The sequence below is a fragment of the Lampris incognitus genome, chromosome 1 (genome assembly GCF_029633865.1).
Source record: "Lampris incognitus isolate fLamInc1 chromosome 1, fLamInc1.hap2, whole genome shotgun sequence".
Classification (NCBI taxonomy): Eukaryota; Metazoa; Chordata; class Actinopteri; order Lampriformes; family Lampridae; genus Lampris; species Lampris incognitus.
Window position 1 is genome coordinate 149,515,901 of NC_079211.1, and position 26,374 is coordinate 149,542,274.

The window sequence follows — 26,374 nt, forward strand, 5'->3', positions numbered from 1 at the left end:
TCCTTGAACTCCTGTATCTGAGACTGTTCGAACATGGAGAAGACGTTGGAGCAGGCCTTCTGGGCTCCTCGCTGTCTCTTATTCGCAGTTTTCTTGCTCGCCTTCACACGGGGCAGATGAGGGAGGTGAACACAACACAACTTGCAGATTAAAGTCACCCCAACGACACCGGCAGAGGCCTCAGAGGTCACCCGGGGTCAACATGACGCCGCCGGGTCGGGAGTCGGTCAAAGACATTGGATTTTCGTGCAAATTCACAAACGTCAACTTTAACACACACACACACGCGAGCTAGCGCGACTTCACAAGGGCGCACAAACCCCACCGAGGCCTCTGCGGCGCCGCGCAGGTCGGTGTTCGAGGCGTCGCAGAAGGAGAAGTAACCGTGCACGTTTCGACTGGTCTCTACTCACCATGCTCGCCAGAGAGGGGGGTGTGAGCGCGCTGTAGATCTGCGGTCTCCCAGACTGGCGGAGACGTTGGGGAGGGTTTATGTATGACCCGTGTTATCTGCAACCTTCCTATAATAGTGTGCGGCGAGTGACAGTCCCTTACATGGCCATCCCATCTCCCTCTCTCTCCTCCCTCTCCTCCCTCTCTCTCCTCCCTCTCTCTCCTCCCTCTCAGAGGACCTCTGATAAGAAGCGAGGCACTCGACGTTCCTCGGAGCCAGGAAACGGAGATAGCGAAGGCGGAGAGGGGAGAGAATAAACGAGGTGGGCAGACGTAAACCAGTGCTACATTAATCGGCTAATGGCTGAGGTATAATTAAACCCGTATGGCGAGCTTCGCTAGTGTTGAGGGGGGGGGGGTCTTCATGTCTCCCATGACACCAGTGATGTGTCATCATCATCATCAGCGTTGGCTGAGAGTAACGTCTGTAGATCGACCACGAAGTTCCCCAGTTGACACGCTGCTGGGTGGTGTCCCCCCCCTCACCCAAATTAAGGGTGTTTCACAGAACGTACCGGTGCTCGTACGTCCCTCTGCAGGCACCAAGTTGGGATTTTAGGATTAGAAATGTGACTTGACCCAGGTTGTTTTTGTTGCTTAGTGATCGTAACGTCGGTAGCTCTTCTTCATGCCTCGTCGAGCTCTGAAAAAACAAGTGTTTGCCCAAAGCGTTACCTTCCTACATGACCCCCCCCCCCCCGAGTCTAACACCTGTAGTCTAGAGCCCCATAACATGCATCTAAATTAGTTCCCTTATTGGCAGGCGACGAGAATAACGACTTAACAGTGCAGCGTTTTACCTTAAGAGTAACTTTATTTACAGTCACACCTATTCACATACAAGTCAAAGCTTATCATGTCCGCCAGGTCGAGGCCCCCCGGGGGGGGGGGGGGGTGTCGAGTTTGGTCGCGTCTCTCCGTGGCTAATCTCACATATTACTGGGCCCGTCAGCCTAACATCTGTTGTGCGGTGACGACTGTATGATCAAGAACCTCTCGTGGTTGCGGTGGTTAAAAACCTTCGACAGACGTTTGTTCTCACTGCCGCCCCTCCCTTTCTTCGTTCCCTCTCCAGCTCGCTCGGCCAACGCCGCTCTCCGTCGCGGCCTGATCTGAGTCAGCTGATCGGCCTGATCTGGCCCTGACAGAATGGATGTGAGCCTGAAGTGGCCCACATGTGTAATAGCAAATATGGCCCAAATATGCCACATCAAATGTGGGCCTTTTCTGGCAAAGATGCGGCGCTCTGGGCAACATGTGATCTGGATGTGACCCTGAAGTGGCCTGTGTGGTAAATGGTGAATATGGCCCAAATATCACAAATCAAATATGGCCACCTTTGGCAAATATGTGGCACATGCTATGGCTTGTTTCTGGCCCAGATCTGGCAAACAGGAGCGGACCGCCCATGTGCCATGATTCCACGCGGTATGTGGGCCGGATGAAAGTGTCGGATGTGAGACGGGTCTGGGCCACAGCAGTTTTGCTATCTGGGCTGGAGGAACACTTGATGAACCAAAAATAATTCACCCTCGTCACCTTGCTGCCACGCGGGAGTGCCATAGTCTCCAGTGTTAAAACTCTACTATAAAAATACAACTTCGAGAGAAGGATTAACAGTCACAGCTGGACATCATCTCAGTAGCTACAATAACACATTTCCCAGGGTGGAGCTGTGTTTTCTTACCGCAGTTTTATGAATGAAGGTCAATCAGCAGCGCAGCCACTCACCGTCATTCAGTTTATATCATGAAAACCGTGACGGTTAAACACAACTGAAGTCTTTTAATAAGGGCTCTGAAATTATGACAGCCCGATCTCTGTCATTTCTGGTTAGACTCGGTTGCCTTTGTGTGAGGGTCTGCCTAGAAGGCTGCACATCCGCAGACTGACAGGCCAGATGTTTTCATTGGTAGATTTTTTAGCTAGAGTGCCAGCTAAATGCAAGAAATGGAAACGGATGATCCGCTTCGGTAGCGGCCGAAAGTAGTAGTAGTTTTTAGCTAGAGTGCTGCATATAAAAATTTGTTTTCTCCAAATTTCCCGTTCAATCAACTTGGGCGCTGCGCAAAAGTTTTATAACTGCAGGAAAAAAACTCGTTTTTCTGTTCATGTCTGCATGTATTTCCCTTCTCCCGGTAGGCAAAAGAAAAGAAAAAAGGGTTTGTCACCAAGTTCGAACACCGGAGAAGGGAGATACGTACGCCTGGCGGAGATCTGCACTCGAGTGACTGCACTCTAGTTACAAGTGCATTTGAAAAATCAAGACATCTCAGCTATGTAGTGTTATCGACATATAAATACAATACCACTGCTCACATACAGCAAAGACTAAACAGTATGGCGATGAATTGATGATTTAGTTATAGCATCACCCTGGAGTTGAAGTTATACCCGGTATGTACAAAAAAACTGTCTGTGTCATGTCAACCAGCTTGTATTGCTGTGACAGGTCTGTACTGATCATAATTACAGTATCATCAGTGGCACATACACTGAGGAGCCAAAACATTATGACCACCTGCTTGCTATGCTGTTGGTCCTCTGTGTGCCGCCAAAACAGCATCGAGGCATTGACTCTACGAGACCCCTAAAGGTGTCCTGTGGTATCTGGCACAAAAACATGAGCAGCAGATCCTTCAAGTCCTGTAAGTTGCAAGGTGGAGCTGCCATGGATTGGACTTGTCAGACCAGCACATCCCCCAGATGCTCAATCGTACTGAGATCTGGAGAATTCAGGGGGCCGGAGCAACACCTTGAACACTTCATCACGTTCCTCAAGTCGTTCCCAAACAACGGGTGCAGTGTGATCCTGCTGAAAGAGGCCACGGCCATCAGGGAATACCATTGCCATGAAAGGGTGTGCCTGGTCTGCGAGGATGTTTAGGCAGATGGCACGTGTCAAATTAATGTCCACACGAATGGCCAGACCCAGGGTTTCCCAGCAGAACATTGCCAAGAGCACCACACTTCCTCCACCGGCTTGTCGTCTTCCCGCAATGCATCCTGGTTCCATCACTTCCCCTGGTAAACAGTACACACGTACATAGCCATCTACGTGATCTAAGAGAAACCAAGACTCATCGGACCAGGTCACTTTCTTCCACTGCTCCAAGGTCCAGTTCCGACACTTGCATGCCTACTGTAGGCGCTTTTGACAGTGGACATCATGGACACTCTGACCGGTCTGTGGTTGCGCAGCCCCATATGCAGCAGGGTGTGATGCATTATGTATTGTTACATATTCCTCCCATAGCCATCATTAAAATGTCCTGTGACTTGTGCCACAGTAGACCTTCTGTCAGTTCGGACCAGATCGGATAGCCTTCGTTTTCCTCGTGCATCAATGAGCCTTGGGTGCCCAACACCCTGTCGCCAGTTGGTACCTCCTCAGACCACTATCGGTTGGTACTCTATACTGCCATTTCAGAGATGCTCTGACCCAGTTATCTGACCATAACAATTTGGCCCTTGTCGAAGTCACTCGGGTCTTGACTCCTGCATCCAGCACATTGGCTATGAGGACTGATCCTTCACTTACCATCTCATCAACCCAGACCTTGACATGTGCTCTTGTTTGGAGATGATCAACTTTATTCAATTCATTTGTGAGTGGTCATAATGTTTTGGCACATCAGTGTATACCTTTTCTCAGTGGGATCTGTCTACACCCTTAGATTGTCAAGTCAGTAAGAAGGGAACGTGTTTTAAACCGGCCTTCATACGACTAAATGCTAATGGGGCCAGTTTTAACTTTACGTCTTCTGAAAGGTATTTAGAGACATGTGTTTAAACTGCTACATATTAGTCTCTTACATTTGAAATCAGTCTTTATGATACTATTGGTTAGTCGTTTGTGGTTTGTACGTCCTGAAATAGTGAGGGGCTCCACTTGTACATTGACAAACATCCCACAGGCAAAGAAATCCTCTGATAAAGCCAGAAAAAGGCTGGATTGCACTGGACATCCGTCAGCGAGGGGGTCATTAACTGCCCCGGGTCAAAAGTTCAGCCAAGTTCATAATGCTTGGATCTGGTGGGAGGCTGCTTGGGTCACAATGCCGTTATTGTGTCAACATGCAAGCTGCCATCTTACAGGCAACTGCTGAGATGAGGGCGGCGCCTCGGCCACTGCCCTCCTCCGACTGGATGAAGGTGATGTCACAGTGAGGCGTCAGCTCCCGCACTATTTTGTGGAATCTGTCCTGGAAACTGGGGGAAGGAAAAAAACAGTCAGCCATTAGCATTTGATAAAACTTGATTTATAAATGACATGTCATACTTCAGACAGCAATGCAGTGGCCTTTGTACGAAAATAAATCCAACAGTGAAAAAACAGGCATTTACCTAAACAGGATGTGTGTATGGTTGACACATGTGCATGTGTGTGTGTGTGTGTATATATATATATATATATATATGTGTGTGTGTGTGTGTGTGTGTGTGTGTGTATGTATATATGTGTATGTATGTGTATATGTGTATGTATGTATATATATATGTGTATATATATATATGTGTATATGTATGTATATATGTATGTATATGTATATATGTATATATGTATGTGTGTGTATACATAAGTATGTGTGTATGCAATCATGTATGTACTTATGTATGCAAGTATGCATGTATGTAAGCATGTATATACGTATATGTAAGTGTGCATGTATGTATATATGAGAGAGATACTTTATTGATTCCCGTAGGGAAATTACACTCTGCATTTAACCCATCCTAGCTGTGTAGCTAAGAGCAGTGGGCAGCTGCCGTGCAGCACCCGGGGACCAACTCCAGTTCGTCTTGCCATGCCTCGGTCAAGGTCACAGACAGGAGTATTAACCCTAACATGCATGTCTTTTTAGATGGTGGGGGAAACCGGAGCACCCGGAGAAAACCCACCGTGGACACAGGGAGAGCATCTAAACTCAACACAGAGGACGACCTGGGATGACCTTCAAGGTTGGACAACTCCAGGGTTCGAACCCAGGACCTTCTTGCTGTGAGGCGACAGCGCTAATCACTGCGCCGCCATGTATGTATGTATGTACGTATGCATGCTAGCATGCATGTATGCATGTATGAGGAGAGTATGAGTTTGACTCCCATTTGGAAATGAAGCCTAATTTGGAAAGTGTGTCTAAGTGTGTGTATATGCGAGTGCTGCTTCACAATGGTGGGGTTGGGCTGTGGGAGGTCATGTGTAAAAAGATAAAATGCAGGAGAGGAAGATAACAGGTCACAGAAATGACATAAATAGATTAAAAGAAATACACAAGGGCATCTGGGTAGTGTAGCAATCTATTCCGTTGCCTACCAACACGGGGCTCGTCGGTTCAAATCCCCGTGTTACCTCAGGCCTGGTCGGGCGTCCCTACAGACACAATTGGCCGTGTCTGTGGGTGGCAAGCCGGTTGTGGGTATGTATCCTGGTCGCTGCACTAACACCTCTTCTGGTCAGTCGGGGCACCTGTTCGGGGGGGGGGGGTGACTGTGGGGAATAGCTTGATCCTCCCACACACTCCGTCCCCCTGGTGAAGCTCCTCAATATCAGAAGAAAAGAAGTAGCTGGTGACTCCACATGTATCGGAGGAGGCATGTGGTAGTCTGCAGCCCTCCTCGAATTGGCAGAGGGGGTGGAGAAGTGACTGCCAAGATATCAAAATTGCTGTGGCCTGGACCCGTCCCACACCCGACACTTTCATCCGGCCCACATACCGCATGGAATGATGGCACTTGGACGGTCCGCTCCTGTTTGCCAGATCTGGGCCAGAACCAAGCCATAGCAATGCTGCATGTGCCACATATTTGCCAAAGGTGGCTCATATTTGTTTTGTGATATTTGGGCCATATTCACCATTTACCACACGGGCCACATCCAGATTACATGTTACCAAGAGCACCGCATCTTTGCCAAAAAAGGCCCACATTTGATTTGGCAGATTTGGGCCAAGTTTGTTACTATACATGTGGGCCACTTCAGGCTCTCTTTCATTTTGTCAGGGCCAGAAGAAGACCATCAGTGCCGCATCACTGCCTGAAGTGGCCCACATCCGGATGCTATCTGGGCGGGACGGCTCAGAAGAGTGGGGTAATTGGCCGGATACAATTCGGGAGAAAAAGGGGGACATTTTCCAAAAAAAAAGAAAAAGAAAGAAAGAAATACAAAAAGATAAAAATATGCCTGATTTGAAGCTCACAACTTGCACCCAGTAACCGCAGCACAGTGCCCATCCAATGAAGTTGACCTACAGATGACAGAGGCTGATGTGAGTAAAATTTTAAATAAAAAGGGTTAAGGCTCGTAAAGCTGCTGGCCCAGATGGCATCCCTTCCCGTGTCCTCAAGACATGTTACACTCACCTATCTCAGGTTTTTCCTGACATTTTTAACATGTTCCTGTCATCGTGTGTGGTTCCACTGAGTTTTAAGAAAACCACCATTTTGCCTGTACCTAAGAAAATGCCTGTCGCTTGCCTTAATGATTACCGACCTGTTGCTTTGACCTCTGTTATTATGAAGTGCCTGAAAAGATTGGTAATACCGTATATAAAATGTCACATTCCTGCTACCTTTAACCCATTACAGTTTTGCCGGCTGTTCCAACAGATCTGTAGATGATACTACCTCACTTGCTCTGCATACTGCTTTTGTACACCTTGAAAAGAAAAATACCTATGTCAGAAGGTTGTTTACTGATTACAGTTCTGCTTTTAATACAATTGCACCATCCAAACTGGTGTTGAAGCTCCGAGGTCTTGGTCTGGGAAACTGTCTGTAATTGGCTATTTGATTTCCTGACAGGCAGGCCGCACTGTGAGAATAGGTAAAATATACTCATCCACATTAGTTCTTAGGACCGGCGTGCCTCAGGGCTGCTGTCTCAGCCCCCTATTATACAATCTGTTTACACATGACTGTGTTGCCAAATATGACAACAACAGCATCATTGAATTCGCAGATGACACCATAGTGATTGGACTAATAAGCGACACTAATCAGAGGGCCTATAGGGGGGAAATGGAAGATCTAACCACATGGTGCCAGGATAACCTCTCTCTCTAAATGTCAATAAGACAAAAGAAATCATTGTTGATTTTAGCAAGATCAGAAAAAAAAATCACATTCCTATGTTAGGGTTAATACTCCTGTCTGTGCCCCTGACCGAGGCATGGCAAGACAAACTGGAGTTGGTCCCCGGGCGCTGCACAGTGGCTGCCCACTGCTCCTAGCTACACAGCTAGGATGGGTTAAATGCAGAGGAAGAATTTCCCCACGGGGATTAATAGAGTAATAAGAAAAAAAATTTTCATCAACGGGTCATCTGTTGAAATTATGGAAAGTTTTAGATTTCTTGCTTTCCACATCACAGACACCCTCACATGGTCTCTCAACGGCAACTGCATCCTGAAAAAGGCACAGCAGAGACTGTGTCTTCTGAGGCGTCTCAAGAGTTATGAGTACCAAAACTCTTATGAACTTTATCACAGTACCATGGAGAGTGTCTTGACAGGCTGTATCACAGTCTTGTTTGGCAACCTGACTGCTCAGGACTGCAGACTGCTGCAAAGGACTGTAAAGACAGCAGCAAAAATCATTGGCATGTAACTACCACAACGTCATAATATTTAGACCACTCGCTGCGAAAGGAAAGCCCAAAACATCACTAAGGACACCAGCCACCCCGCTCATGTTATGTTCTCACTCCTTCCATCTAAAAAAACGTTACCGGGGCATCAAATCACACACCACCTCAGTAATAGTTTCTTTCCACAGGCAGTCAGGTTGCTGAACAGCTGATGCAACCATATGCACCTTACGTTGTTATCTTATCGTGTACTTTTCTATATTGTTTATATAATGTATGAATTCATGTATACATAGTCTATGTAGGTCTGTAGTGTTTGTTTTCTTTTGAGATGGTGTGTCCTTGTATTAAGGCAGAGCGAGCCAGAGCACAAGAATTTCATTGTATTCTAATACATCCATCCATTATCCAAACCGCCTATCCTGCTCTCAGGGTCACGGGGATGCTGGAGCCTATCACAGCAGTCACTGGGTGGCAGGCGGGGAGACACCCTGGACAGGCCGCTAGGCCATCACACACACACACACACACACACACATACACACACACACACACAAACAAACATACCTAGGGACAATTTAGTAATGCCAATTCATCTGACCTACACGCAGTGGTGTAGCATAAAATTCTGGGCCCTACACATAAGCAGTCTCTGTGGGCCCCTTTCCTCGTTTGTCTCTCACGCATCACTTTTTTGAGTTCTAGCATACTGTATATTTTTTACAATCACAGTACGTTAATCTATTTTAACCCGACTTAACCCAGTATCAGCAGTCACTCGTGACAGGACTAGATGAGCTGCATTGAGAGATGCTCGTGAGGGATGTACTAAACCATTTTGCACCTTTTGTAAGGGGTGACAGGGGCCTCAGAGAGCCTCCACTATTTTCTTTACATCCCTCACCTGATGTATTGAGCCAATTTTAACTGACGTTATGACACTAATTAGTTAGCGGACCAAAACAAACTTTTAATTCCAGGCTTCCCGCCGCTGCCTACATGTCTTTGGACTGTGGGAGGAAACTGGAGCACCCGGAGGAAACCCACGCAGACACAGGGAGAACACACTAATACACACAATAATAAAGTTGAATTTAAACTTAAAAAAACAAAACAACAACAACAACAACGTATAGTTGCTATCTTCTAAACCAGGTGTTTAGAAACCAACAGTCCTATCTCCTATTCCTCACCATGGGTGCAATTTGTAGACAGAACCGTCAACCCCCACGGTTATCTTCAGCGCCTCTTGGCAGCGCCGCTCCCTCATGACGTTGATGACGCCTGCAAGACCCGCCCCGCACATGTGAGCTGAGCGGGTGGACACGCTGTCACACACCAGACGCACAATGTCACAGTCCAGCTCTGATGGCAGCACGCCTAGCGTAGACAGGATGTTGTAGATCTGCTTCCTGTCACCGGAGTCACTAAAAAAGCAAGACAAGGACAAGAAAATGGATTTAGATGAGCGGAATAACAATGCCATGGCTGCCTCATTGAGTTTTTTTTCTTTTTCTCCCCAGTTGTACTTGGCCAATTACCCCACTCTTCTGAGCCATCCCAGTTACTGCTCCACCCCCTGTGCCGATCCGGGGAGGGCTGCAGACTACCACATCCTCCTCCGATACATGTGAAGTCGCCAGCCACTTCTTTTCACCTGACAGTGAGGAGTTTCACCAGGGGGACGTAGCGCGTGGAAGGATCACGCTATTCCCCCTAGTTCCCCCTCCCCTCTGAACAGGCGCCCCAACCGACCAGAGGGGGTGCTAGTGCAGCGACCAGGACACATACCCACATCCAGCTTCCTGACCACAGACACGGCCAATTGTGTCTGTAGGGACGCCCGACCAAGCCGGAGGCAATACGGGGATTCAATCTGGCGATCCCCGTGTTGGTAGGCAACAGAATAGACCGCCACGCCATCCGGACGCCCTCTCATTGAGGTTTTTGTATTTGCAGAGGGACAACAGTGACTCATAGATGAAATCAGGGGTATCAAAGAAATATTTCAGTTTCTTTTCATGGAACAAACTACAGAGAAGTAGTGGACATGAGGGCGGAATACTCGGGAGATTTACAGACTTTTGTAAAGACGGTTGTGCTGCGGTCACCTCACCTTTCTACCTGTGAGACGTAACGTGTCTCAAAGCTCCCACGTGTCTTGAGCAGGTCGGACGCCTCGCCGTTAAACAGCAGGTCCTCATTGACCAACTTCATCAGAACCAGTCTCACCAGTTCTCCCATATACTTTCCACTGATCAGCTTCTCATATCTAGAGGGAGGGGGAAGGTTAAGAAAAGACTTGATGGTTGGAGCTTGAGAAAGTGAAAACATTTGTCAAAATTTAGCTTGAGTGGTTTGGAGGATGGGCAAGTACAAAAAGGAGAGCATTAACCTGCTTGGAAAGTGACAGTTAATAAATGCATAACAGATTATGGATGAAGTCGGTTTCACATCCCAGACAGCATCCGGATGTGGGCCACTTCAGGCAATGATGTGGCACTGATGGCCTTCTTCTGGCCCTGACAAAATGGATGTGAGCCCGAAGTGGCCCACATGTATCATAGCAAATATGGCCCAAATATGCCACATCAAATGTGGGCCTTGTTTGGCAAAGATGCGGTGCTCTGGGCAACATGTAATCTGGATGTGACCCTGAAGTGGCCCGTGTGGTAAATGGTGAATATGGCCAAAATATCACAAAACAAATATGGGCCACCTGTAAATATGTGGCACATGCGGCATCGCTATGGCTTGGTTCTGGCCCAGATCTGGCAAACAGGAGCGGACTGACCAAGTGCCATAATTCCATGCAGTATGTGGGCCGGATGTAAGTGTCGGGTGTGGGGCGGGTCCGGGCCACAGCAATTTTGCTATCTGGGATCACATGTAGAAATGATGGGCGGAGAACCTCAAACAGTCTGCAAAACAAAACCGACCTAAAACTGTCTTTTCCTCAAAAGATTTCTCTGTGACATCTATGTGTGTGTGTGTGTGTGTGTGTGTGTGTGTGTGTGTGTGTGTGTGTGTGTGTGTGTGTGTCGGCCCTGTGTGATGGCCAGGCTGCCTGTCCAGGGTGTCTCCCCGCCTGCCGCCCAATGACTGTTGGGATAGGCTCCAGCATCCCCGCAACCCTGGGGAGCAGGATAAGCGGTTCGGATAATGGATGGATGGGTATACTGTGATGGGGTGGGTAGGTGAGTAGGGGAGACACTTGTTAAATATGATTTCTATAAACGTTTTTACATTTATGGAAAAATAATTGAGGCCCTGTGATAGCCTGGCGGCCTGTCCAGGGTGCTGCTTCACTTGCCCAGTTGGCCGGTGCCCAAAATGTTTAAGTTCCACACCCAGGTGCAAAAGAAAAAAAGACAACAATGAGAGAGTGATAGAAGAGAGGAAGGAGATGTGCGTCACCCAACACATGAGCAAACAACGATGGTTTCCTCAGGGCGGAGGAGGAGAGGAGCTGAACAGCAGCCTCTGTGTCCTTAACTTAAAGAGGCTGAGTGAGGGTTGGTTTAGAGCAGACCGTCAGGGCGAAAGGCAAACAGCCATTAAGACCCACGGGCTCCATGGCAATCACCAGAGAGATGTCATTAATCTGACCCCCACCCACCAACGGACCGCTGACGTATGAGGACTCTGGCCGCTCACAAACACTAGCAGGAAAAATGGAAGGTACGCTAGCAACCACTCAGAGGCCTCAGGTGCGAGTCAGGTGAGAATTGTCATACAATGATGATTATTAAGGAGAAGGCTCCGAGAGCGAATAAATGGAGGACACGTTTTTAAGCTACACGCCCCAACGTGCACCCTAAAAACACAGGGGGGCTCATGCTGCCAACTCCTTCTACGGTGTCCAGGGGCGTGTTCAGTCTGAAAACAGTGTGCACCGTTTGGCTACATTTTCTGGGTTGAACCATTTGGTGTGCAATGGCCTTTGACATATGTTTTCTCTCTTTGGGGGGGGTGTCAGAGGTGTTACCCAATCAGCAGCGGCGTGTAAGTAAACCCCGCTGTATGGTGTATGCAACAACTGAAGACATTAGAAGACATGTTTGTCATAAGACCAGAGACCGGAGGTTTTCCAGCCCAGCCTGATGGCTCCACCGTCTCCTGGAGGCCAGGAGGACCAGCGACGCACGGTGCCTGTCGTCATCGATCGCCCCCTGGAGGCCAGCAGAACTAACACCGGAGAGCAATTTCCCGCTACCATCGATCGTCCCCTGGAGGCTAGGAGGATTTTTTATTTTTTTTTTTATTTTTGTTTGGTCCTTCGGATGAGACGTCAGTCCTTCGGATGAGACATTAAACCGAGGTCCTGACTCACTATGGTCATTAAAGATCCCATGGCACTTATTGCAAAGAGTAGAGGGTCCCCTAGTGTCCTGGCAAAATTCCCAACCTGGCTCTATCTGGCCACCTAATCTGACCACCTAATCATTCCCCCATGTAATTGTCTCAATGATTCCCCCCTCTCCACCTCAAGCTGATGTGTGGTGAGTGTTCTGGCGCAAAATGGCTGCCGTGCATCACCCAGGTGAGTGCTACACATTGGTGGTGATTGAAGTTACCCCCTCAATGTGAAGCGCTTTGGTGTCTAGAAAAGCGCTATATAAATGTAATGATAATGATTATTATAAGTATAGTATTAAACATCATCTTCTTGGACCCTCACTAAACGGCTTGAATCCAAACTTGATGGGGCTTTCACCAGAATGCTGCGTGCTGCACTAAATGTATCCTGGAAGAAGCACCCTACAAAGAAATGTCTCTATGACAATATACCCGCCATCTCAAACACTGAAGGGTTCGATTTGCTGGTCATTGCTGGAGGAGCAAGGAAGAACTTGCAAGCGACACTCTGCTTTGGTCCCCCAAACGTGGAAAGACGTGTGGGAAGGCCTGCAAGAAATTACATCAATCAACTTGTCGACGACACGAGATGTCCATCTGAGGATCTTCCGGTTGCTATGCAGGATAGAGACGGGTGGCGTGAGAGGGTCAGAGCCATCCGAGGATACGCAACCTGATGATGATGATGATGATAAAACATGCGTTTAAATTGATTACATCAGGCTCCACAAATTCTTCGAAAAGAACGTAAAGAATGGCCTTCTCAGCTGCCATGGTTGCACTGCAACAGGGTGGTCAACACACCACTGTTTCCATTTAAATAAACATTTGGCTACCTTTGGTCGGGGCTGAACGTGCTCCTGGTGTGGACTCAGGCCCTGACTGGATTTTAAATCTAGTTTTAGATTTAAAAAAAAACTTCCACGTCTTCCTCTCAAATTCCATCCTATTCATGAGTTTCCTGGGGGGGGGGGGGGTAACTGGGGAAGCGATTATGGGTAATACTTCCGGTGTTCAGCGGAAGCAGTATCACAGACCGGCGGCAGATTTGGCTGAAGAAAAAGACGATAACGCCGGTTCCGGTTCAGTGACAGGACTTGCCGGAAGTCGCACCCATAATTCACGCAAGGCATCATGGGGGCTAGGAGTAAGGTGGATAGCTCCTGTCTGTCTCCACTTATGTCCTGTCTAACAAATCACAATGTGTCCTAAAAGAAAAACCTTAAAAGGACATTATGTCATCTCTGCATGCCCCCCTTTTTTTAATACTTCCTGTTTTTCAACAGGTTTAATGTCGCTACCGTCTGATCTGCAGATTTTTCACACGCACACACACACACACATTTCGACCCCCGATCAGAGCACCTACAGTTGCTCAGGCACCTCCGTGGCTGAATGGTTATTGTGCATACCACACATGGTTGCAACTGTCGCCGGTTCGATTCCAGCCAGTGACCTTTATTGTATGTCACACCCCCCTCCCTCCCTCATTTCCTGTCTGCCTTTCACTGCCACTGTCGAGTAAGAAAGGTAAAAAATGCAAAGAAAAAACAAAAAGAAGACGTACAGTTGCTGTCCTGGGTTGATGGAGGTCTCATCCACCACTCTGTCATACTCCAGTCTGAACTCATCCAGCTCCCCATTGTCTCCGAACGCTCCCCACTCGGTGTTCACACACATCCGGCCCTCCTCCCCCTCCACCAGCTCCACCGTGCGCATCTCCTCCATGTAACATGCATTACAACCGGTACCTGCAGAGACGGAGGATGATGTGTTGAGTATCGGTGTGTTCAGATCTGCTGGTGTGTCAGCAGGTGTGTTCTTGTTAAGCTGTGTCTGCAAGGCCCACTTTGAGTTTTTTTTTTCTAATTTATTTCTGATTTCTCCCAATTTAGTGGCCAATCGATCCCTAATTTTAGTTCAAACTCCACCCTCGTACTGCATGCGTTCACCAACCGCATCTCTCCGGCCGGCAGTCTCGAAGGAGACGCCTCGCCACTTTCGTGACAAGGAGACTCCAGGCCGAACCACTGCTTTTCCGACACACACACAGACGCATTCATGTGACGAACACAAGCCGACTCCGCCCCCCTCCCGAAGACAGCGTTGCCAATTATTGCTGCTTCATCGAGTCCGGCCATAGTCGGATCTGACAAGACCGGGGCGCGAACCCCGGTCCCCAGGGGGCAACTGCATCTACACAAAGCCGATGCTTAGACCGCTACACCACCACGGACTCCACTTTTGAGTTTTTAACCATAAGAGTGGGGAAATTTTGGCTGATCCTCACTTCTTCAAGGGTCTATTTTAGGATTAGGACTTGGGTTTAGGGCTAATATAGTCATTAAGGGGTCTCCACAAATATAGGAAGACAAAGTTTTGTGTGTGTGTGCATGGTGGCGGCTCCTTACCAACAATCATTCCAACTTCACAGCTTCGGTCTTCGTAGTAGCAGGAGATCATGGTGGCCACTGTGTCGTTGACCATGGCGACCACGTCCATCTCAAAGTCCTGAGTGACATTCAGACATGAAGATGTGTTAACCAGTGCTGGCTGGCCAGTACAGGGCACTGGGGCGCCACCCCCTTCAGATATCAAGAGATGAAAATCTACTTAAACACGTTAAATATAATTTAGTTGTATAATGCAAATAATGATGAAATAAAAGTGTTTTTCAGTCTGTGAGCGCCTGTCAGCAGCATTAAATATTGGTCCAAATGGTATTTGGTTGGTTCCTGTCTGAATACATATACTTCCTGGGTGATGGGTGCTGGCCAAACGATACCTCATGTAAGCCCTCCAACTTGTGGCGAGCAGGTGACCTGAGGCTGCTGTCTGATTGGTTTCTTCAGATTTTCCAGACGGCGCAGTTCTGTGCACCCCGGACACTCCCACTTTTATTGGCAGTGAATTGGTATTGTTTTAATGTTTTTTGATCTAATGTGATTGGACAATTCTCGTGGCTGTCAACCATGTTCACACCCACCACCACGCCTCGTCTCGACTGTCAATCATCCACCGTCTATGAACCCTGATAAAATCTATAGGCTACATTGTCCTTCTTAATAACTCTGTGACTGTGTGGACATTAAAGCAGCTGTCAGGTGTGCTGTGCCAAGGTAGATTGCGCCCCCCCAAAAAATTTTTGCATCAGGCGCCACTGGTGTTAACAGTCATTACCAGGTGACAGGAATTTAACCCTTTAAGATGCCCTTGATTTCTAAGCCTAAGACCAAAAAAGAAGTACCCAAACTAAAACGGCTGTAGCTCTTGAACCCTTTTGGATATTTGATGCATCATGGTCTCCCTTTATATTTTGTTTCTGAAGTGTCAGATTTAACCTAGTCAAATGAGCTGCTGAAGCTCCAAACAGAGTGTAAACTGAATTCTATCTTCACTTAAATCAGATATAATTGTATGAATGAAAATAACCGTCGTTGGCTTTGTCTCTTAAGCCAGTGACTCGGTGGAGATATAGCCATAAGTCTTCCCACTTGACCTTCAAATATGATTATATAGCACCATATGAGCATTTTTATTTTGTCTTGTATATATATTTTATTATAGCTTATTATTCTTTTAACTTTTACTTTACTGTTGCTGTTACTATTACCCTCATTGCACCAACATACCAAGTCAAATTCCTTGTATGTTCTTGAACTACTTGACAATAAATATGATTCTGATTTTACATTGTTTTTAGTGTGACTATGTATAGTTGGATTTGAAAATGCCAATTTGGAGTCTCCAAATGGCCACTTTGTGCCACATGATGCTATGGACCTTCTGGAGTGTGCAAGACAACATTTTCAGACCTGCATGTGAAAAGGTTAACCAAAAAAAAAAAAACAAACAAAAACAAAAAACCCACAATCTGGTATTTTTAGTTGTTATCATGATTTGCTGTCCTTCAAACCAGATCAAACTTACCCCTCGTCTCTTAATAGCATCTCGTAATAGACCCACAACATTGTTCCCCTCTGCCCCGGATGCCTTGAACCCTTTGGTCCAGTTCAGAAGAATGCCCTACAGGGGAGAGAAAATAAAAACTGTTGGTGTTATCAATAAAAATACACAATTACCACATACACCCACACAAAATCACACACCGTGACAAAATGTACACTGCGATTCTTCAAGCAACAGCTCTGGGAATATCATCCGGCGACGGCACACAATGTACAGTTGTTATGTAATCGCTGCTTCAGGGTAGCGCTGCCCAATAACACCGTTGCCTAGCAGATGTTCAGTGTATGGCAGCTTTCCTCATCCCTCACCTTGTCAATGTCCTCATGCCGTACGGGGAAGGAGAAAGTAAAACCCAGAGGGAGCTTCTTGTGTTTGATGTGGTGCTTGTCCAGAAAGTCTGAGATACACTCTGCGATGTAGTCAAACAGCTGCAGAGAAGACAGTGAGACTTTGTGACTTCTCATGTCCCCCCCTTCTATGCAATAAAAAAGTCACCTTTCAGCACTGTCCGCAGAAGTAGCCTATGCACCACAGAAAGTTGAATCAGTTCATCTGGACACAACATTTATTGAGTGCACATCCTTAATTAAGGGGGTCCCGATGAACTTGATTCAACTTTCTGTGATTTTCTTACCTGGATTGAGCATGCATAAAGACATTTTAGCCTACTCACCATTTCAGCAGTCCCTGTCATGGCGTCTTCTGGGATGGAGTACATTTGGGTTTTGGTTTCCACCTTCCAACCCCTCTCCTCGTCTTCGCCCACCTTCACCAGCATCACGCGGAAGTTTGTCCCCCCAAGGTCCAGAGCCAGGAAATCTCCCACCTCTAGTGGAATGCATATAAACATTCACTGTCCCGGTGGCCATCGTTACGTCTCCACAAACTAAGCATATCTTAGCCCCGTTTGGGACTAGCACCCATCTTTGAAATACATCAGCAATTTCTTGGAAAAATCGTTTTACAGACTTTGCAGCACTTTTGACCTGGATTGGGTAAGATTTCCCAACTGGAATTTCCCAATTTGATACATTTTCTGAAACCCTTGAACCATTTTCTGGTGCCCGAGTGAAATGTATTGTTTGAAAGTATTTGTAATGGAGTACAAAATCTCACTTTTGACCCAGATAGCAAAATTGCTGTGGCCCAGACCAGTCCCACACTGACACTTTCATCCGGCCCACATACTGCATGGAATAATGGCACTTGGGCGGTCCACTCCTGTTTGCCAGATCTGGGCCAGAACCAAGCCATAGAAATGCCACATGTGCCACATATTTGCCAAAGGTGGCCCATATTTGTTTTGTGATATTTGCACCATATTTACCATTTACCACACGGGCCACTTCAGGGCCACATCCAGATTACATGTTGCCGAGAGCGCCGCATCTTTGCCAAAAAAGGCCCACATTTGATTTGGAATATTTGCTATTATACGTCTGGGCCACTTCGGGCACACATCCATTTTGTCAGGGCCAGAAGAAGGCCATCAGTGCCGCATCATTGCCTGAAGTGGCCCACGTCCGGATGCTATCTGGGGAGTGGCTTGTCCAAGTCTAATTTGAAATGCGTCTGTCCTTGGGTGGACACTGAAAACTTTCACCCACTTACCCGTTATCACCACGGGTAGAACACTTAACGAGGAAAATACAAAATATTTCCTCTAAAAGAGCCTCGAACATGCCCGACGTACTTCCGCTTCGCTTTAGAAGGTAAGACAATGGTTCTCTACACTGGGTGGGGTGTTAAAAAGACAACTTCTGTTGCTTTGGGGGTTTTTTTTTCTTCTTTTAACTCACCTTATAATAAAAAAAAAGGTGTTGCTACTGAAACATATTTTTGTTTCTGTTGTCAAGTGACTATAAAATGTGATTTAGTCAAGGGTCGCGAAATGCTAATAGCCTTTACATTAACATTAGCCTTGGTTACAGCCTCAACCCTATTTCGTTAAATTTACCGAGACTTAACCTAACCGACCTTAACCCGGCTTAACCTCAACCTCTGCCTAACTCTAACCTTAACCTTAGTCTAACAACCTTAACCGATAACTAACCTTAACCGATAACTAACCTGTTCGATAGCTAACCTGTTCGATAGCTAACCTTAACCGATAGCTAACCTTAACCGATAGCTAACCTGTTCGATAGCTAACCTGTTCGATAGCTAACCTGTTCGATAGCTAACCTGTTCGATAGCTAACCTTAACCGATAGCTAACCTGTTCGATAGCTAACCTTAACCGATAGCTAACCTGTTCGACAGCTAACCTTAACCGATAGCTAACCTGTTCGATAGCTAACCTTAACCGATAACTAACCTGTTCGATAGCTAACCTGTTCGATAGCTAACCTTAACCGATAGCTAACTTTAACCGATAGCTAACCTGTTCGATAGCTAACCTGTTCGGTAGCTAACCTTAACCGATAGCTAACCTGTTCGATAGCTAACCAACAGGGCTGGGGGAACATAGGGCTAACCCCACAAGTTAGCATTTTCAGAATCGAAGACAAAAGACAAGAACTACAAGAACACACATATCCAAACTAACACATATACCTAAACTAAACAAAATAATAATAATAATAATAATAATAATAATAATAACCACTGTCCAGGGGAACGAACGCCAACCAGGACGGCTGTAGGAGCCGCCGGTCCGCATGGGCTAGCAGTTAGCTTAGCCTGCCCCGCGTCCGCGTCCTGTCAGACCGCCCTCGGTGTTACCTCTTCGGGCACAGCTCCAGGCAGGGGCCGCGGTCCCTGGGCCCACCGGACGCGGCGGACCAGGCTTTCCCAGCCGCCAAACGAGGACAAACTTAAGACGCAGACAAAGACACTGCATTGGACGGTGCTGGGTGAGGCCGCCATCTTCCCACCGCGGTCGGTACTGGGTGAGGCAAGGTGGGTTTGTGCGGGGAAGATGGCGGCGCATATAAATATGGTGATCCTCGATCGTATAGGTTTTTATTGTGACCTGACGACAGAAACAAAAACGTGTCAACGATTTAAACACCGTTGCCAGAACATGACGAAGGTGACAGAACGTTGGATCATTACTAGTGTAAACTACTAGTAAGACACGTTAGCCCCTAGCTAACGGGTATGACCCTTTAGCCGAGCGGTGCGGAACACGGCGTATCGAATCTCGCACTGGGCAACAAAATAACCGCTTGCACTAGGACGAAGCCAGAGTTGGAAACGATCAACACTCGAGTAACAGAAAATGGTTCAAGTTTTAAGTGCTTATCAGATTTGTATATCGGGATATAAAGTAATTATTATTATTATTATTGTAAACTACTAATAAGACACGTTAGCCCCTAGCTAACAAGTATAACCCTTTAGCCGAGCAGGCTTTCCTGTGAACATGGCGTCAGTGACGAGCAGAAACAAAACTCTGGAGTATTCGTCTACCTGATCCCTCCGGGGTGGAGCAGACGTAGGTGGGGAGCATTTTGACGCTGGCCTCTTCGTGACTCTCTAAGCGCAGCCCTCTGTCCATCTCCCGCTGCATCCTCTTCATCACCTCCTTCAGCTCTTCTTTATTTAACGTGAACTCGGAGAGAATCTGCTCCACCTGCGCGGGGAGACGGGGAGAGCTGCGGTGTCGAAAACGAACTAACACCGAGTTTGGGTAGGAGGTATTCGACAAGAATTTCTAAACGTTTTTAAAAAATTATTTTATAACTTCGTTGTAATTATAATTGTAAAATTCTTGTGTGAGTGTCTGCCATGATGATTGATTGATTGATTGATTTTTCTTTCGAGCATGCTAAAATAATAAAATAAAACACATAGGCAGGAATACAAGAACAAATGGAAACAATAGTGAACATATTTTTCAAACTCTCTGTAACACCACAAGTAATAACTGGACCCTGTTGGAAAAGGGCAGAGGATGAAGTAAAGACCATAATGGAGAGACTTTAGAAAGTTGGATAAAAAGGAAAACTATGGACAAGTTAGGCAAAACTTTTCAGAGGATAAAACTAGTAATAATAATAGATTATTAGTCATAATAATAATATTAGTAATAATAACAATAATAAAAAATAATAGTAATAATATTAGAAGTAATAATAATAATAACAGCGATAATAAAAAATAACTAATAATATTAGCAGTAATAATAATAATAATAAATTATTATTATTACTGTTTTATCCTCTGAAATGTTTTGTCTAACTTGTCCATAGCATTTCCTTTTTTCTCTTTTTATCTAAGATAAAATAGTATTCAATTAAGCTTCATTATCATTATGTTTGTACACGTAACAATTAAAGGTATCAGCAAATGCATTTGAAAATATGCAAAGCTCACCCATGGAGTTAACACAAGGAACACATTTTGAGAATAAATGACAGTAGAATTCCCTATACAAAATTCCCCACCCGGAAAATTCTTTTCAAACAACAGTGGGTTAGTTAAAAAAATAAAATTACAAGTACAATCATAACTTCATCATGTAGAGAACTGTTACACTGCAGACCAGGCCAGAGTAGGAAAAAGGTATCTTACCATGAGGATTTTATTAACCACAGAGCTGTAGCTACAAGGCATCTTTACCATCTGGCTGAGGTGAGAACTGACACAGGGCATCCTTCACAAGCCTACTAAATGAGCCTCGTGGTGTTTGTATCTAAGTGTGTGGCGAGTGAGTGTCTGCCCCGTGTGTGTGCAGATCCAGTCAGCTGTGAATACCGCTGAATGAGGAGCGTCACTGTTTTCATCCTCAGGTGAGAGAGGGCCAGCTGACGAAGATGGAGGCCCCATGCACACAAATGCCCACCCCTTCCCAAAACTCACCCGGTCAGGCCATGTAGGTTCACACACACACACACACACACACACACACACACACACACACACACACACACACACACACACACACACACACACACACACACACACACACACTAACCCTTGTCCTCACACAATGTACTGAAACATCAGTGATTATTGTAATGGACACCAGACAACATCCATCCATCCATCCATTATCCAACCGCTTATCCTGCTCTCAGGGTCATGGGGATGCTGGAGCTTATTCCAACAGTCATTGGGCGGCAGGCGGGGAGACACCCTGGACAGGCCTCCAGGCCATCACACAGGGCTCACACACACACACACACACACACACACACATTCATACCTTGGGGCAATTTAGTACGGCCGATTCACCTGACCTACATGTCTTTAGACTGTGGGAGGACACCGGAGCACCCGGAGGAAACCCACGCAGAGACAGGGAGAACATGCAAACTCCACACAGAGGACGACCCGGGATGACCCCCGAGGTTGGACTACCCCAGGGCTCAAACCCAGGACCTTCTCGCTGTGAGGCAACCGTGCTAACCACTGCACCATCGTGGCACCCCAGACAACGTCCTCACAGGGATACTGGCCCCATCACACTTTCTAAACTACCAAAAACAAGGTGTGTTGAATGCAGACATGTCATCTTTTGCCAGCGTTTCCTTGAGTGCACTCGAGCATCCTGCATCTTTTCATACACTTACTCTCAACTCACATCACACACCTCAGCTGCTATCTAAAGCCTAAGTACCAATCTCAACCTACAAAAACATTTTATCATTGGAATTATTTAATTACTCGTATAACAGTTACTGGGGCAAATTGTCACATGGCCATTCCTATCTATAGTTATTAAAAATATAAAATTAAAGTATTCACTGTAGCGCCACCTCATGGTGCAGTTCCATGAGTATTGAGGTGCATGATCAAGCGGGGGTGTACTACATACAAGTAAACTTTAAAATCTCTATCACCTTCCTAGCCTATTAGCTTTTGGCTAACTAGCAACTGTTTTTAGCCCTTTTAGCTAAGCTAATAAATATTTTAGCTTAAAAACAAAAGAAATGACTGCAAAAACTTGCTTTTCAACACACACATGTTCACTAGGAACCTTCCGAACCTTGATCTACCAATCTGAAGGACATAGTTTGATTAATAAGTGATCAAGAGATCGAGAGAGAGAGAGCGAGATGTCTATTTACCATGCTTGCTGAAATTACTGCATGTCGAGCAAAATGACTTCAGAACATTGAGTGGCACATACAACTGTTAGAGTTTTGAAATAGCACCCACTGTAACTGGGGGGGGGGGTATAATCTGGACTAGAGGGGTATAGTCTGTCCTAGCCCAAAATATACCCCGGGGTATAAACCAGCCTGGGCTATTTTATACCCTGGGGTATATTTTAGGCTAGGCCAGACTATGCCCAGGTATAGTTTAGCGGGGGGTTAATCTGGCCTGCTCCACTATCTAAAGCCTAAGTACCACCCTTATATCTCCTTAAAATCACCCTATAATGTTTGTCAAGCATCAAATGGCGGCCTTGTGACCTACCAAGAAAGAGTAAAGATAACTGTGGTCAATTATCGACTTATCTGTGCCAAGAAGCAACCTATCGCTCAGGACTGACTTCTAAACCCCCAACATTTCACAGCAAATTTACAGGAGAAACGCGAGTTTTACGTAAACCTGGACCGCTTAGTTGAGCGGGTTCAACAGATCTTCTACGAATACTGTTTGCATTGCTCAAAGAAGTCATTCGAGGGCCGCGGGAATCGATATGTAAAATTAGTAACGCATCTAAACTTAGCTGTGGTAAAGGAGCATTCGCTTATCCTGCTCTCAGGGTCGCGGGGATTCTGGAGCCTATCCCAGCAGTCATTGGGCAGCAGGCGGGGAGACACCCCAGACAGGCCGCCAGACCATCACAGGGCTCACATCAAAGGCATTCATTCATTCATTCATCATCAGCCGCTTCTCCAGGGTCGGGTCGTGGTGGCAGCAAGCTAAGTAGGGCACTCAAGGCGTCCCTTTCCCCAGCAACGCCCTCCAGTTCCTCCTGGGGCATCCCAAGGTGTTCCCAGGCCAGATTGAACATGTAGTCCCTCCAGCGAGCTCTGAGTCTACCCCGGGATCTCCTCCCAGTTGGATGTGCTTGGGGTAGTGACCAAAAGGGTGATATCATGGATTCAAGTGGCTGAAATTAGTTTCCTCCGTAGGGCGTCTGGGTTCAGCCTTAGTGATAGGGTGAGGAGCTCGGACATCCGGAGGGAGCTCGGAGTAGAGCTGCCGCTCCTTCATGTCGAAAGGAGCCAGTTGAGGTGGTTCAGGCATCTGATTAGGATGCCTCCTGGGAGCCTTCCTTTGGAGGTAAAGGAGCAATGAACTCTAAATTCAACAGCGGCATATCTCAGGTGAAGGCTTCCCTTCATGGTTTACTGTTAGCTGTGGACCTTCTGTTGTGTGTCAAACAAAGAAGCCCCCTGAGATAAGCGTGAGACCCTCTTCCCCAGTCACCTAACTGCTGGATTTCAGTGTAAACCCAGTCTGCTGCCTAAAAAACACAACTATGGAGTCTATAATGTAGTGTATGTACCTATTTTCTGTTTTAAAACTGGCTTTATTCTAGGTGAACTATCGCATGGGGAATCTTTCCAGATGTCCACTTAGTTGAAAATGAACCCAGTTATTTGACTCGGATGGCCTACTTGGTTAATCAGCTCTCTGACTGAGTTTAACCAGGAGTGAGAAGAGAACCCAGTGTTCTTTGATAAACTCTTTCTGTTGGTGAGGGGCTCGTGTCTGCTGTCCCACATGTTGACATGTCCTAGAGCTGCCATCCACCTGCTGCTGAGTCAGCTCAAATTACTGGACCATGGATTATTACAGGAGGTCTACGAAGTGGAGCAAGTCCTCTATCAGGTGCCCTGGGAATATGCAAATATAATTCATAGAGAAATGAAGATGGTGGCACGGTGGCACAGTGGTTCGCGCAGTCACCTCACAGCAAGGAGGTCCTGGGTTCGATCCCCGGCGTAGTCCAACCTTGGGGGTCGTCCTGGGTCGTCCTCTGTGTGGAGTTTGCATGTTCTCCCCGTGTCTGTGTGGGTTCCTCCGGGGGCTCCGGTTTCCTCCCACAGTCCAAAGACATGTAGGTCAGGTGACTCAGCCGTACTGACTTGTCCCTAGATGTGAATGTGTGTGTGTGTGTGTGTGTGTGTGTGTGTGTGTGTGTGTGTGTGTGTGTGGGCCCTGTGTGTGTGTGTGTGTGTGTGGGCCCTGTGTGATGGCTTGGTGGCCTGTCCAGGGTGTCTCCCCGCCTGCCGCCCAATGACAGCTGGGATAGGCTGCAGCATCCCTGCGACCCTGAGAGCAGGATAAGCGGTTCGGATAATGGATGGATGAAGAAGAGAAGCGTTTAAATCATGCCTTTAAAAAAAGGGTGGGAGATATCGATATTTGAATTTACCCATGGATTTATCTTTACCCATGTGCACAGGGGGTCCACTGAGGATCCTCATGGGAACACTTGATGTCCTCCCATCATAATTATATCAAACAGGCAGAGTCTACACATTTAATTCTCATACAGAACTTCATCCCACTCCTTCTTTCAGCTTGTTCCCTGTTTCTCAGGGGTCGCCACAGCGGATTTTACAGTTTCCATCCAGCTTCAATCCACCATTGGAACCCAAAGAAGTGCTGAACACTAAATTAGAAGGAAATATTGAGCAATCATGCGGTAAGTAGCTCTCACTCTCACTGATGGTTTTTTTTCTTTCACTTCAGCATCTGTATTAACAAAACCTGATTCCAGGAAGAAAAAAAAAAGTAATTTCAAGTCCTTCTACAACCTACAATGAACAACTGTGCCTGAAAACAGCTCTTTCTGACCAGCCATAGGCTATACTGAGGAGACTGGTGTGAAGCATGGGATTAGAGATGAGGGTTAGGGCTGGAAAAGCGGAACTTCGGAGATCACATGGCTGGAACTTTTAAACACACACACACACACACACACACACACACACACACACACACACACACACACACACACACACACACACACACACACACATAAATGGACTTGTCACACACGTGGGAAGTCCATTTATGGATAAGATTTGAATTTGTGCCAAGTGCCTGTCCATAGATAATTATCCGGCTAATTTAACACACTGGGCTGTTTGTACAGAACTGCATGATGAATCTTTATCCAGCCAGCAGCCTCTCACAGAGAGCGAACTACAAAGACCAAGGCCCAGTGTTACTCATCCACACCAGGGTAGGTTTAGATTCATCATACAGGACTTTGTGCTGCTGTCTTTTCGTTGCTGATTCATTGCTGATTCATTGTGCTGTAGATCGTGTCATTAATTGATACTATCTACAGCAACCTGACCACCTCCCCCACCCGTCTCTCCCCCTTTACCACTCAGCCCCTGGCAAAGTTCTCCCCTGTGTCTCCAATGAAGCTGTCCAAACTTGTGGTAGGAATGAGAAGATCCACTTGGCTTCTGGATCCCATCCCATTCAATCATGTTAAGGACCGTCTCCCAGCTATTTCCTCACTCATCAATGAAATCATTAACTCCTCCTTCAGCCAGAGCTGAAGGAGGAGTTAAACAATAATAATAATAATAATAATAATAGTAATACATTTTATTTGCATAGCACTTTAAGGTACACAAAGATGGTTTACATAAGATAAAAAATAAATAAAAGCAACACACCCAAAAACATGTAACATACAACAATAATCACACATTAAGCAATTCTAAAAAGGTGAGTTGTGATTAGTATGTGAATGCGGACAGATCAGTACAGTCTCTGTGTTTGGGGAGAGTGTTCCAGAGGGAGGGGGCAACTATGGAGAAGGCTCTGTCACCCCAGGTCCGGTGCTTGGTCCTGTGTGGTGGCGACAGGAGGTCCGGTGCTTGATCCTGTGTGGTAGAGACAGGAGGTTGGCATTGGGGGAGCGAAGGCTGTGGGAAGGAGTATGGTAGTGGAGTAGTTCGGTGAGGTAGGAGGGGGCCTGGTTATGAAGGGCTTTGTGAGTGAAGAGAAGTACTTTGAATTGGATCCATTGTGGGACGGGGAGCCAGTGGAGGTCCAGGGGGACAGAGGTAATGTGGTCATGGGAATAGAGTGGGTGAGCAGGCAAGCAGCAGAGTTCTGGATGTAGTGGGGT

At 46.6% G+C, this 26,374-nt stretch overlaps 2 protein-coding genes across 3 annotated transcripts in view; both read right to left on the reverse strand.

Moving 5' to 3' along the window:
* LOC130127349 (myosin regulatory light chain 2, atrial isoform-like) overlaps positions 1-487 on the reverse strand; it is a 4,877-nt gene extending 4,390 nt beyond the window's left edge. Inside the window, exons 1-2 of the mRNA XM_056296966.1 lie at positions 414-487; positions 1-101 (exon numbers count right to left, since the gene is read on the reverse strand). The exon at positions 1-101 is cut by the window's left edge and continues 1 nt beyond it. Coding sequence (XP_056152941.1) covers positions 1-101; positions 414-416 — 104 coding nt within the window. The 5' untranslated portion in view covers positions 417-487. The remainder of the gene's footprint in view (positions 102-413) is intronic.
* A 3,128-nt stretch (positions 488-3,615) lies between these two features.
* The window catches only part of gck (glucokinase (hexokinase 4)), a 30,605-nt gene continuing 7,846 nt past the window's right edge, over positions 3,616-26,374 (reverse strand). For both annotated transcript variants that reach the window (XM_056296895.1, XM_056296903.1), the window contains 9 exons: positions 19,783-19,945; positions 17,043-17,197; positions 16,678-16,797; positions 16,331-16,426; positions 14,812-14,911; positions 13,968-14,151; positions 10,158-10,313; positions 9,235-9,468; positions 3,616-4,665 (listed from right to left, as the gene is read on the reverse strand). In XM_056296895.1, the coding sequence (XP_056152870.1) occupies positions 4,518-4,665; positions 9,235-9,468; positions 10,158-10,313; positions 13,968-14,151; positions 14,812-14,911; positions 16,331-16,426; positions 16,678-16,797; positions 17,043-17,197; positions 19,783-19,945 (1,356 nt within the window). In that variant the 3' untranslated portion in view covers positions 3,616-4,517. The remainder of the gene's footprint in view (positions 4,666-9,234; positions 9,469-10,157; positions 10,314-13,967; positions 14,152-14,811; positions 14,912-16,330; positions 16,427-16,677; positions 16,798-17,042; positions 17,198-19,782; positions 19,946-26,374) is intronic.